The 13,525-nt window shown below is 37.1% G+C and overlaps 2 protein-coding genes across 2 annotated transcripts in view; both read right to left on the reverse strand.

The window, feature by feature from the left end:
* Positions 1-3,051: 3,051 nt before the first annotated feature.
* On the reverse strand, positions 3,052-6,753 carry LOC107561006 (TAR DNA-binding protein 43-like). Its single transcript, XM_016245326.1, has 6 exons — positions 6,503-6,753; positions 5,511-5,766; positions 4,972-5,150; positions 4,639-4,779; positions 3,805-3,975; positions 3,052-3,655 (listed from the first exon to the last, which is right to left on the reverse strand). Exons 2-6 carry the CDS (start codon positions 5,749-5,751, stop codon positions 3,170-3,172), a joined length of 1,218 nt encoding a protein of 405 aa, XP_016100812.1. The 5' UTR covers positions 5,752-5,766; positions 6,503-6,753; the 3' UTR covers positions 3,052-3,169.
* A 1,627-nt stretch (positions 6,754-8,380) lies between these two features.
* LOC107560997 (receptor-type tyrosine-protein phosphatase gamma-like) overlaps positions 8,381-13,525 on the reverse strand; it is a 102,255-nt gene continuing 97,110 nt past the window's right edge. Inside the window, exons 21-28 of the mRNA XM_016245320.1 lie at positions 12,598-12,744; positions 12,389-12,482; positions 11,394-11,470; positions 11,110-11,238; positions 10,503-10,649; positions 8,995-9,137; positions 8,786-8,921; positions 8,381-8,607 (exon numbers count right to left, since the gene is read on the reverse strand). Of these exons, the coding sequence (XP_016100806.1) occupies positions 8,461-8,607; positions 8,786-8,921; positions 8,995-9,137; positions 10,503-10,649; positions 11,110-11,238; positions 11,394-11,470; positions 12,389-12,482; positions 12,598-12,744 (1,020 nt within the window). The 3' untranslated portion in view covers positions 8,381-8,460. The remainder of the gene's footprint in view (positions 8,608-8,785; positions 8,922-8,994; positions 9,138-10,502; positions 10,650-11,109; positions 11,239-11,393; positions 11,471-12,388; positions 12,483-12,597; positions 12,745-13,525) is intronic.

The following is a 13,525-nucleotide window of genomic DNA, read 5'->3' on the forward strand; positions in this document are numbered from 1 at the left end:
TTATTATATTGTAGCTTGTATGGTTAATATTAATGTAATTGTGAGCAAACTAGGGTTTAACAAAAGGTAATTCAGCCCACACAAGGGGACATTTTCTCCGATCCGGCCCCCAACCTTAAATGAGTTTGACACCCCTGCAGTAGATGATGTAAAGCTGACAGCGAGGAGAACCACTGCACTGGTAGAATGATTTATATGATTTGATATTAAAACATGTTTTTTGCAATCCATGTGCAAGGCCCCACCCCAAAAAATACATTTAAAAAAAATTATTTTGGGGGGTTACCTTAAGGTAATTGTGTTCAGAAGTCTTGGCATAGTAAAAAACAAAAAGCATTTTTCATACAAATCTTATGAATTAATTCTGAAATATATATTTTTTAAATCGATAAACAAACCATGAAATGTAAATATTTAAGTTAATATAAAAAATTTAAGTACATAAGTGGTGAAATACTGTAACTTAACAAAAATATTAACTTTTTTAATTTAACAGGATTTTTAAGTTCTCATGTAATTACATCATATTTAATACAGTATCATATTTGTAAGTTACAAGGAAATGTTGCCATTTAAGCGCATTTAGATTTGACAGTTCTATCAAATGAGTGAAAAAACATTGTACCTTTGCTATACCTTCCCAGTACCACTACATTCAGCAGAAAAGCGAAGAACAACCAAGAACTGAAGAGGAAGAGGAGTACTGCCAAGAGGAAGAGGAAGCTGAGGAGAATGAGCTTGAAGACTGAACAAAATAAATGAACAAATCCTCATTATCCACATTTGAGTTGTACAAAGTTGTTTTTTTGCATGTAGTAATAAAACAGCCGTGCAAATATTTGTACATACATCACATTCAATTCTAAAACACCAAACTTTTTCTTTTTTTTTTACTCAATCATGAGTTCGTGTTTTATTGTAATAAAGAATCCTGTAAACATCTCTTTGTTGGGAGTATGAAGCTCTGAAACAATAGATTGTATAAAATATTTTAAATCACTAATTTTAAAAACATGGACCTGGGGGGGGAAGAAAAAAATAAATAAAAGACTTTGCCTCCAGTCTTTGCCTGCATTTTAATACAGGGCGCTGCTTTCTCAAAACCAGATCAGGCCTAATACCATCTCAGCTCAGGAGGTTTTCAGCAGAAAATACAGATTGAGATGTATTAGGCTTAAACGGTTCTGAGAAAAGCGCTTATTCTGAAACATCAATCAAATTCTGCTGGAGTCTACCGTGTCCATTGCCGTTACCAGAGATGCAGAACCACAGCATCCTCCATCTTCCTCCATCCCCAAACGGACTTCCCGCCTGGGTTTCAGTTGCGGCCAGCCATATTCCAGGCCCCTAAATGTGTGAATTCAATTAGTTGTGTGTAGCTTGTATGGTTAATATTAATGTAATTGTGAGCAAACTAGGGTTTAACAAAAGGTAATTCAGCCCACACAAGGGGACATTTTCTCCGATCCGGCCCCCAACCTTAAATGAGTTTGACACCCCTGCAGTAGATGATGTAAAGCTGACAGCGAGGAGAACCACTGCACTGGTAGAATGATTTATATGATTTGATATTAAAACATGTTTTTTGCAATCCATGTGCAAGGCCCCACCCCAAAAAATACATTTAAAAAAAATTATTTTGGGGGGTTACCTTAAGGTAATTGTGTTCAGAAGTCTTGGCATAGTAAAAAACAAAAAGCATTTTTCATACAAATCTTATGAATTAATTCTGAAATATATATTTTTTAAATCGATAAACAAACCATGAAATGTAAATATTTAAGTTAATATAAAAAACTTAAGTACATAAGTGGTGAAATACTGTAACTTAACAAAAATATTAACTTTTTTAATTTAACAGGATTTTTAAGTTCTCATGTAATTACATCATATTTAATACAGTATCATATTTGTAAGTTACAAGGAAATGTTGCCATTTAAGCGCATTTAGATTTGACAGTTCTATCAAATGAGTGAAAAAACATTGTACCTTTGCTATACCTTCCCAGTACCACTACATTCAGCAGAAAAGCGAAGAACAACCAAGAACTGAAGAGGAAGAGGAATACTGCCAAGAGGAAGAGGAAGCTGAGGAGAATGAGCTTGAAGACTGAACAAAATAAATGAACAAATCCTCATTATCCACATTTGAGTTGTACAAAGTTGTTTTTTTGCATGTAGTAATAAAACAGCCGTGCAAATATTTGTACATACATCACATTCAATTCTAAAACACCAAACTTTTTCTTTTACTCAATCATGAGTTCGTGTTTTATTGTAATAAAGAATCCTGTAAACATCTCTTTGTTGGGAGTATGAAGCTCTGAAACAATAGATTGTATAAAATATTTTAAATCACTAATTTTAAAAACATGGACCTGGGGGGGGGAAGAAAAAAATAAATAAAAGACTTTGCCTCCAGTCTTTGCCTGCATTTTAATACAGTGCGCTGCTTTCTCAAAACCAGATCAGGCCTAATACCATCTCAGCTCAGGAGGTTTTCAGCAGAAAATACAGATTGGTGGATTAAAAAAAAGACACCCACCGTGTCATCGAGCCGTGCGAAGAGAGCATATAGACATGGTGAGGAAGGTGGCATAATGACCTCAGCCACACTGTGCTGCCATAGAGGGCGCTCTTCCCAGGCAAACCCCACAGATGTCAACTGCAGAAGAGATTTTGATGAAGGCTTGTTTTAAAGGGTTTGGACTGAAATAAAGCTGAACTGGACTGAAATAAAGCTGAACTTAAAATATGTTCAGGTTTCAACCAGATTCTTTCCAATGCAAGTTTGTTTTTTTGTCCTACATAATGATAAATGTACTTAAAATATGATGCAATTCTCATGCGTATTCAGATATCCACAAATTTTAACAACATGCATTATAAGAATCTAGTTGAAATGCTTCATTTGCATCGACCAAGACAATAAAACATGGGGGAAAAACATAACACTAAAGATGGTACATTTAAACGTAGCACCCTGGTTAACATCTTACTCCAAAACACTAACTCAAATCCCATTCAGTGTACAAAACGTTCTTCTTTTTCTTTTGTCCCCAGACTCCCTTTTCACCCATCCCCACTCCCAAAAACGTGACGAGATAAGTCTCTCAGAAAATACTTACCAAACACGCTAGAAATACTGACACTACAAACTCAAACCAGCTTACATACCCCACCCTGACGACTTGGAATCCATACTAGACCCAAAGCTGGAGTTAAACCCACTACCGCTAGAGTTAGTGCCGGAGCCCCAGCCGAGAGCGGCCGAGCTGCTGTAGTTGCTGTTGCCCGAGCTGTATGTTTGGGTCTGGTCCCGAGTGGAACTCGTGCCGCTTGTGCTCGTGCCAGATGATGCCGACTGACCCTGCTGTGCTAACATTCCCATCATACCCCAACTGTTCTGTAGAGCGGCCTGGGCGGCAGCCATCATAGCTGGATTGAGGTTGAAATTGCTGAAATTTCCCATGCTGCTGGAGCTACCCCCCATGCTGCTACGGTTGCCTCCGAAACCCTGACCTCCGAACCCGTTCCCAAAGCGCCCTGCCCGCTCCATCATCTGCCTAGTGTTGTTGTGTTTCGGCTCAGCATTGGAGATGTGCACGCTGACGCCCTTGATGATCAGATCTTCTCCGCAAAGGGAGGCGGCAACCTGGAGGGAAGATGGAAAATCTTAATTATGTATGCATGACCAGCTGATTTCTCCATCCAGAATAGAAAAGAACTGACAATTTGTCACATTTGCCTCATTTTTTTTCTCTATACCTTTAGGTTTATCACCTAAAAACAACAATAGCTTACCTGGTCATCTGCAAAGGTGACGAAAGCGAATGCTCTGAAGGGTTTAGGAATGAAAACATCTGTGACCTCCCCATACTGCATGAAGAACTGACGGAGCTCATCAGCGGTTATGTCCTCCGTGCAACGGCCCACAAACACTTTCCTGCTCCTCATTGGCTCATCTGGACCTTGCTGTTGAATTTTCAAAAAGATCATTCTGTTTAGCACCCCAAAAGTAAAAGCCTCAGACTAACATACATACTTCTTCATATACACTACTGTTCAAAAGTTTGGGGTCAGCAAGGTATTTTTTATTTTTTTTTAAGACAGGCTAAGTTCACATTGCGAGTCTTAGTGCTCAATTCTGATCTTTGCTCAGATCCGATTTTTTTGTATAGCTGTTCACATTGTTGTTTTAAATGTGGCCAATATCAGATTTCCAGTGTAAACAGATCATGGTTCTGAACTGACCCGCATGCTCAAAAGAACAATATGAAAAAAAAATAATAATAAATCGAATTTGGGCCACATTTGCCTGCAGTGTGAACGTAGCCTTTTACAAATTACAGCCCGTTACAAATGATTTCTAATTCAAATAAATGCTGTTCTTTTGAATGTCTAAGTATCGAACAATCCTGAAAAAAAAAAATGTCGTCAGCTTTGCCATCACAGGAATACAATACATTTTAAAATACATTAAAATGAAATTTTTTTACATTTGAATAACATTTCACAATATTATTGTTTTACTGTATTTTTATCAAATAAATGCATAAGAAACTTACTTCAAAAACATTAAAAATCGTACCAATCCCAAACATTTCAACTGTAGCATAAAAAAACTAATACACTAACCTTTGAGTTGGGTAGTTTGCAATCACACCACCTGCCATCAATCATGTGCCGCTGTGACATCACCTTACCCTGAGCCTCCCACTCTGCAAACCTCACGAACCCAAATCCTTTCGAATTTCCCGTCTTCACGTCCCGCTTGACCTAATGTAACAGAATCAAGTCAAGAGCTGCGTTCATACCAGATCTACTCTGACTTCATTACTGACAGCTGAGCCACATAAAAAGTTAGAAACATTAGACAAAGAGACAGAAATCATGGATTGCTTTCACCAAAATATGGCAGTACAAAGACAAGCACAGCTGGAGAATTATATTTGTATCAGTATGTCTTACCTGCACCATGATGACTTCCCCAAACGTATTGAAGTAGTCTTTTAAGTCTTGTTCTGTAGTCTTCCATGGCAGACCCAGCACAATCAGATCTGAAGTCTTCTGATCTCCTCTCTTGATCTTCGTTGCAGATGAAGCATCGATCTCATCCATCTTCCTCTTATTATCCGGCAGAACCGTTTCTAGTATAGAAAGTTCACTTGTTCACACATCCACAGAATGTCAATCACCCTTCATGCAACAAAAACAACCCCATTAAATCAAGATGAACTGGATTTTTACAGCTAAAGATGTAAATCTGAAGTTTCCATCACCCCACTGTGCTCAACTTGGGTTATGACATATAACCTCAATGTTCAAGTATAAATTAACCCTAAAATGCACACAAAAAAGACCCTATTCTTGACCCATGTTTCTAGGGGGAGAAGTTAGGGTTAATAATGTCATTTGATATTATAAAATGTGCTAATTATTTGGAATATTTTTCATATTTACATTCTAAATTGAATCAGAGGCTTATTCGTATTGATCATATGACCTACCTTTAGGGTAATTGACCACATAGACCAGGTTTCCCCAGCCGTTCTCGGGGGCGTGCAGGACTCCCTCCACCAGGCGAACTCCTCTCATGCACTGAGACACCGGGCTCCGGTAACGCAGGCCACAAGCCCCTGGAAACTGAGCGGCCACCGTGGAGAGCAGCACGGTGCCGTCGTCCTCTGACGGGATCTCCATCGGCTCCTCGTTCTCCTCCTCCGCGACGCGAATGTACATCTCGGCCATCTCTCCTAAATCGAGCTGTTGGTGAGTAAATGGTATAATTAGTGGCGATTCCTTCGTGAAACAATCAATGTTTTTGAACGAATCTTCCTCGGTCACTTTGATTCATAAACCTGTGACCAAAGACTCGCTATAGCGAACCAATAGCAATTGCGTGCAGGCTGTGAAGGAGCTGTATCATTGGTTGGACATGCCGAGCGACCACGCCCCCTTTACTAAACGAGTCTGTTTACGAATAGGAGTCAAAATAGCATTGAACGAGACATCTCGTTCGTGAACGAAATGCATTATTGAAATTCACGATTCAGGCTATTATTGTTAAAATAACAGGTGTGCGTTGTTGTCATTTGTTTGGAAATTTGTTTATGATGCTTATATACTCGGTAAATGTAAATATGTAGAAACGCATTTAATACATACTAATAATAATAATAATGTATTTCAGTTTCGTTGAACGAATAATTCAATGACTTATCACGATTAAAAATATCAAAATGTGTCCCTGAACGAATCTTTTCAGTGAACCGATTCAAAAGAATCGAGTCGCTGAGATGAAACAAAAAAACCCTTCCACTTGTAATGCGAGCTGGGCCTTGCGCGCGACTTCAGTACTTAGCGCGTGCGAACAACTCGCGAATCCTTATTGCTTAGCAACAGTAAAATACGGCCTCGATAGACCACGAATAGTTCGATATACTGTGTAGATACATATTAATGTATGTGTTATAATCAAACAAAATTAAAATAACATTACCAATGAACAACTGCTCGGATCCAGATTTTCCTTTGTTAGCGCCACAAGCAGCAGCGCTCCTCGCTCAGAAAATGTGACTGCCGGGAATGAATGAGCCAGTGAACACGGAAAACAGTGTCAGTTTTCTGCTCTTATCTGAATAAAACTAAAAAATGCTATCTCTGTATACAATATCAAGACAATAATTTTCCGCTTCACACTACTCATGCGACACTATTTTCGTATCAAGATGGCATTACCTAAGTCATGAAGGAAATACGTCACACTTGGGCGAGCTCACTTTTACATGTGCGCGGGTGGAGACAAAGAAAACAAACATTGTTGTGTGCAGTGATGTTTGCTTAGCTGGTGATGTATAAAATGTAATTAAACAAAGTGATGTTTATGAACAATTTAAATGCAACAAAGATGTCAGTGTCATCTGTGTAACAGAACACTTAACTGATGAAAACAGAAGAAGCACCGTTCCCTACGTACTAGTGGACTGCTCTCAGAGTCCTAGTGGCAGATATGAGTATAACACCCATGTTATTAGCTCGAGATGTTCAGTGATGGGGAAAGCAAAGTAAAAGTACAGAAAATGACTTTGGTAGAAGTTAAAGAATATAGCCTACTTGAGTAAAAGTTTTAAAGGATGTGATTTTTATTGTACTTAAGTATGAAAAGTGTTTTTTTATTATTAAACTTAAGTACTGAAAGTAAAAAAACAAGTAAATGCAAAATAGAAAAGGAGCAAATATTATAATTGGGTTCGGACCCATTCGATTTTAGTCAACTAAATCTACTGTACTCTACGAAAATAGTGTCTACTGTAGATTTAGTCGACTAAAATCTTATGGCATTTAGTCGACTAAAACTAAAACAATTCAGATGACTAAAATGGCATCCAAGACTATAGACTAAATCAAAATTTGCTGTCAAGGTTAACACTGCCTTGGACCTCATTCTTGAAACACAAAATGAACAATGAATGTCATATACTATAGTAGTACTATATACATACTGTATATACTTTGTGTGTGTATATGCGTGTTTTAATACTAAAACTAAAATATGGTCACCCTAATCTGTATCAGGTGAACATCATCAGTTTCATTGACTAGATTTAAGAGGTTGTTTTAACTTTTCAAGTAGTTTTCAGTGAAGTACTTTTACTTCAGTATATGAATTCTCAGTATGTCCAAATATGTTATGCAATGATTTAGAACAGTCACCATTCCAAGAAAAAGTCAACTTTTCAAGAAAATGCCTGTTATAAAAATGTATTGAAAGTGGCCATTGAAAAACATAACTGAAATAAAGAAAACGAGAATTGTTTTTGATCAATATCTTTATATATTACAAAACAATAGAAATGCTACTGATAACAATATATGTTCACAGTTGCTGTTATGATACCACACTGAAATAATGTATATAAGTTAGACATAAACTGACATATCTTAATAAATAAAAAAAGAACATATTAATCTAACAAGTCACAATGCTTGACGGTTAAAAGTCGCATCATGTTGAGCATTAAGTTGGAGTTTTCTGTGTACAGGTTTCATGGCTATGAGGCTGATGTGTGAGTTAATGTGCTGTCGCTGATCACCCTCACATGTCTGTAGACTTTATCGGCAACAATAAAGTGATACTCAGAAACGTTTTCAACACAATTATGAATAATCAGCTAAGCATCAAGTAGTAACACTGACAGTGTAGTGCAAAGTAGACAGTGTGTGTGTGTGTGTGTGTGTGTGTGTCTGTGTATGTTTTGGAGAGCAGGTTGTGGCGCTCAGCAGGATAACAAAAAGCAGCAAAAATAAATATCAAAAGAATTTATTTTTTATCAGCATATAAAAGCACTTTTTTGTTGTTGTTGTTTTTTTCTTTTTTATTTCACCAAGAGTCTGGGAAAAAAGGCCTCATGGAAAGTTCAAGGAACCACTTTGTTCCATCTCATTTTCCCGAAAACTTCACACCAAGGACTCCATGCTCTCAGCCTGGTTGGATTCATCTGTTACCACTATCCCAGCAATTTTGTCCATGTAGTTGAAGCCAAGTCTGAAGTCTTTACTGCTGACAAGGCTGAGCATAGCCTTGTAAAGGTTGTGATAGTGCTCCTAAAAGAGGTAGAGAGAAACAACAAAAAAAGAAAGGAAATAAACGCAATGAAGGAAAATAATTTTTTTTAACCGTTTTGGAACTCCAATTGGACTGCATCAAACTTCTACACAAAACCCCAATGACCTCTCTAAATCGAATTCATCATCAAGCAGACTTTTATTATGAGGAACTTACAATTTCAGTGAAGACGCCAGGCCTCATGAGGTTAATCATTTTGGCCACTTGATAGACATCCACAGCACTCTCGTTCTCCAGTTGTTGGGAAAGTGTGGTCAGAGCACAGAACATCCCGGCAGAGATGGCGCCAAACCTGAAACACACAATCCATGAGTCTCTCTCTCCCTTTGGTCACGTACACTACTACTCATGGTTTATGCACTCACTCATCATGCACGATGGTGGGACCATCCCTTGCCATAGCCTCTTCTTTGATGATGTTGATGAGCTCAAATGTGCTGCTGATGGATGCATCAGGATCTGGCCAGTTTGGACATTGAAAATGTCGGACTTCTAGCACATAGTCATCCTGCAGAGCAAAGATAAACAGTTATGCAACTCAGCAAGTGCAGATAAATGGGAAGTAAAATGGGTTGGCACAAATTTAGAACATGAGATCAAGTACCTACCCACCCATCCATCCATCTCTTTAATCTAGCCTGTGCCAACAGTTGTACACGGAAGCAGCTCCGGGAGGATGATGTAAGATGTCGGCGTTGCGCATGCGCCGGTGAGTCTCGTGAAAACCAACATTTGTTTACAGGAGCAAATGAAGCAAAGTTTCCTTACTTTAGCAAAGCAAAACCAGTCTCCCCTTGGCTTATATCGAAATCCTCCAACATTCTTCTATACAAATCCTCGTTTTGTACTTCTAAATAGTGACCGTTGTTTTGTTTTGATCTCTCCCCTGCGCTTCCGCGTTCGTCACTTCTGAGCGGTGCATGCGCAACGCCGACGTCCTACGTTATCCGCCCGGAGCTGCTTCCGTTTACAACAGTGAGCGCAAGCTAGATTAAATTGATTATTACGTTTTAAATATGGTTATTTTTCTTACAAAAACGCATCAATTCGCTACAGGAGGCCTTTGTTCACCCCCTGGAGCTGTGTGAGACACTTTTTCTTGTGGATGGATGCGCTTTATTTCACTTCTTTTGGACTGATGCACTGCAACACCCGCTGACTGCCATTAAACAGCTTGGAAGATCAAAGTCAATTTTTCATATAACTCCGACTAGATTCGTCTGAAAGAAGAAAGTCATATAGACCTAGGATGCCTTGAGGGTGAGTAATTCATGGGCTAATTTTAATTTTTGGGTGAACTAAACCTTTAAAGTATGGATAGGTGATTTCGGGGGAGGCTTAGCAACAGCAAGATAGTTTGAAAGCATAAGATTCCACCCTCCCTGCAAAACACTCTCCAAAGCCACGCCTCCTTCAAAACACATGAATGCGTATAGGCAGATCAGAGGCTAACCAGCGACACGATGAGAGATGGCATTGGTGAAGGGTTGAATGCAACACCATCAGATTACCTCATGTCTCATTCACCGGTGAGAAAATATTACAGTACAGAGCGCATAATATTACAATAATAACGCCTTCCATTCTGGCTCGGGCTGCAACAGCGTAATGGAATGCACTGATGACCTATCATGTCTGCGTGAACATGGTGTGAAGAGGTATGCAAATACACATGTTGACAGGAAGGTAAGACAGCCTATCGTAGCACTCGGGCCGGGGGATATGATTGGATGAACATTTTATGGTCCTGCCCCTTCCACAGACCATATAAATTCATATAAATACATTTAGACCACTTAACTTCGGGATGTAAAGAGGCTTTAAACCACCTACCCTGCCTTTAAGAGTAATGTTTGTGTTGTGACTGAGGTACCTGTGTGGCTTCTAGGATGAAGTCGTGGATGATGAGTTGCTCCTCATTAGATAAGCAGAGTCTGTCAGTATTAATGAGGGTGACAGTGAAAGCTACGCAGTTCATGGGCTCCTCTCTGCTGGGCCAGTACACAAATTCATCCTCAGTCTATAAAAAGAAGAGCAGGGCATAGCACATATCATATATCATATCTTATATCATATCATATATCATCCACTTATATATAACGTTAACAGATTCAACTAATTAATAAATGTTGAGCATGTTTCCACATTTAATATTTATACATTTACAAGCAAATACAAATGATTTTATAATAAATGTTAAACAAATTAAGTAATATATTGTAAACCAGAAATGACCTATTTACATATAATATGTCTTGAATAAAGGGTGCTCTTTAGATATTTAAAAAAAAGTTAACTCAGTATTATATAACGTAATAATTCAATTGAACTCTAAAGATAAGTGCCATGATAACCTGCTGGTATGAAACGTTTGAGAGTGCATTAACACAACTTGCTGAATATGTATAAAAAGAACATAAGTTATATGAGGCAGCATGAAAAACTCATGTTCATAAGTAGCTCTTCAACGCTGTACTCACAAGGCCGAGGTTGTCTGGCAACATCACAATAACTTGAGCATTATGATCCCAGATCATCCTCCAGAAGTCTGTGGTTGTGTGGGGCAGAGGATGCTGGGTAATGATGAACTCGTTGCTCCTGTAATAGCCCTGTGAGTGGATAAACATTGATTTCATTCTAAAAGAAAATCACAGCTTGTGTTGAGACAAGCAGATAAGGAGCTGTTTAAGTTACACAAATAATTCATGTTTCATGCATTATTAAATGTGATCCAAAACAATGTATAATGTTCTGTGTGCTGTACCATAATGTAGGCGGCATTGATGTAGTCGGTTCCTTTTACTCCTGGGAGGGGAGCTAGTGCCACCCGAGCCCGTTCCACTGAGGGGCAAAGCATCAATGATAAACAACTCACTATAACCGTCACAGCAAACCAAACCTTGTACTGTATCATTCATTGAGTCAGTGTTTAAAAATGCTATCGTTTACCATTCTTCATCACCTTATGTTTTTTAAAACTAATCTTCCAGAAGAAGGCAATTATACACTCAGCAATTAAAAAATGGCCAACTCCCTTGGATATTTCTGTTCTTTTTCCCATGGAAATAATTTGGTAACAATGGTTATTAGGATTTGCAGTGTTGTTATTGCTAACAAAATTCAAAACTCAAAATTAAAATGAAAAAGAAAACTACATTAAAATAGTTGGTAATTAAAAAAAAAAAAAAATTCTACTAAATTCAACTAACTGAATTAAATAAGTTAAGTACTAAAACCTTAAATTAAAAATGAAATAAAATAAACAAAAGCTAAATGGAAATATAAAAAAAACCATAAAATCATTCAAATTTAAACTAAAATTAAAATGAAGTCTGAAAATATAAAAATTATGGTTAATTCAAAATATTAATAAATACTATAACAGTAAATACGTAATACAAAAATATCCAAAGTTATATACGTTTTCTATATATTCATATATATATATATATATATATACACACACATACATAGGAATATAAATATATCATATGAAAAGTAGATCTAGAAATCAGTACAGTGCAGTAAATATACTGTAAAGAACACACACAAGTAGATATAGAAAAAAAACTAAGATGTAAACTGTTTTTATATTATTAAAAAACATTTTTTTTGCATTTTAACTATTATTTATTGTAAAAAAAAAAGGTGCTACCACACTGTGCTACACTGTATACTAAGTATACAACAAAATCCATGTTGGCAACGAAGCTGGAGTGTTGATTTTGATATATGGGTTTAGAAGGTTTAGCGACTCACTTGGCAAGACCGACGAGGTGCGGTTCTTCTCTTTGTTGCAGTCTTTCTGGGCACTGAAACACTCAGTGAGGTGAGAATTGCATTGCGTCAACAACTGGAGGAACAATTACAAGAGCGTCCACAAGGAGGAGCAAGTTAGTTGTCTAACTGAGAAAATGAACATCTCAATACAATTGCATAAAGCCACAACACAGTCATCAAGTCCAGACCTTAAATTGTTTGTCCATGCGTGTTTGTCCTGTGGGGCTCGAGGTGAGAATGCTGTTGACATAACTATGGAGTTGCCAGACAGGCACCTCGGTGTCTTTGCCAAGCACAGCTTCCATTAATGCATCATGGATAAAGATAAACTGCTCCTGTAGGTCACACATACACAGCATGTGGCATTAGGCATGTGATATCTCAACATTATATTTGCAAATGACAAAATATGGTTAAGTTCAGAATAGCTTACTGCAATTCTACTCATACAATTTTTTCCAGTATGCAGTATGTAGAGTGCAAACAGTATGTAAATGTCCTATATGCTTATTATACCCAAATGACCTTCTACATTTGCCAAAATCCGCAGAATACAATCAAAAAACACTGCATACTGTTTCCCACAATGCAGTGCACTTGAATTGACCTTAACATTTGACTGGATTGCCAAAAGTAAATACACAAAATGCTAAATAACTATTAACTGGACGCTATATATGCAACAGTGTTATTTTAATATTATTAGAATGATTAATACAATTAATAAATTAGAATTAAATTCTGAATGATTAGTATTATTACTTATTTTTAGTATTATAGTTTTTAATATTTTAAATGAGCTTTTATTTTTATATTATCAGCGTTCATCTTTTTTTGATATCACTAGACGTAATTTAATTTTATTTCAGTTATGTTTTTTTTTCTTTTTTTCAGTTTTTAATTTGTGTTTCAACTTCAATCACCCAAGGCAACATTTCTAGTTTCCATTTCATTTGTTTTTCATCTAATATTTATATTTAATTTCAGCATTATTTCAATTAAAATCATTTATTTTGATTAGTTTTAGTTTAACAAAAATAACCCTTATATGCAACACGCAAAATAATGAGGTCATGTGACAAAATGTAGTGCACTACATTTGGAATTGTTTTTAAT

This window comes from Sinocyclocheilus grahami, unplaced genomic scaffold (genome assembly GCF_001515645.1).
Source record: "Sinocyclocheilus grahami isolate Dianchi unplaced genomic scaffold, SAMN03320097.WGS_v1.1 scaffold751.1, whole genome shotgun sequence".
Lineage (NCBI taxonomy): Eukaryota > Metazoa > Chordata > Actinopteri > Cypriniformes > Cyprinidae > Sinocyclocheilus > Sinocyclocheilus grahami.

Excerpts from the sequence above, each read along its gene's own strand:
- LOC107561006 (XM_016245326.1), bottom strand. The coding sequence starts at position 5,751 with ATGGCCGAGATGTACATTCGCGTCGCGGAGGAGGAGAACGAGGAGCCG. Across the intron at positions 4,780-4,971 it reads GGGAAGTCATCATGGTGCAG|GTCAAGCGGGACGTGAAGAC; the intron begins GTAAGACATACT and ends CTGTTACATTAG. Across the intron at positions 3,976-4,638 it reads GCAAACTACCCAACTCAAAG|CAAGGTCCAGATGAGCCAAT; the intron begins GTTAGTGTATTA and ends AAAATTCAACAG.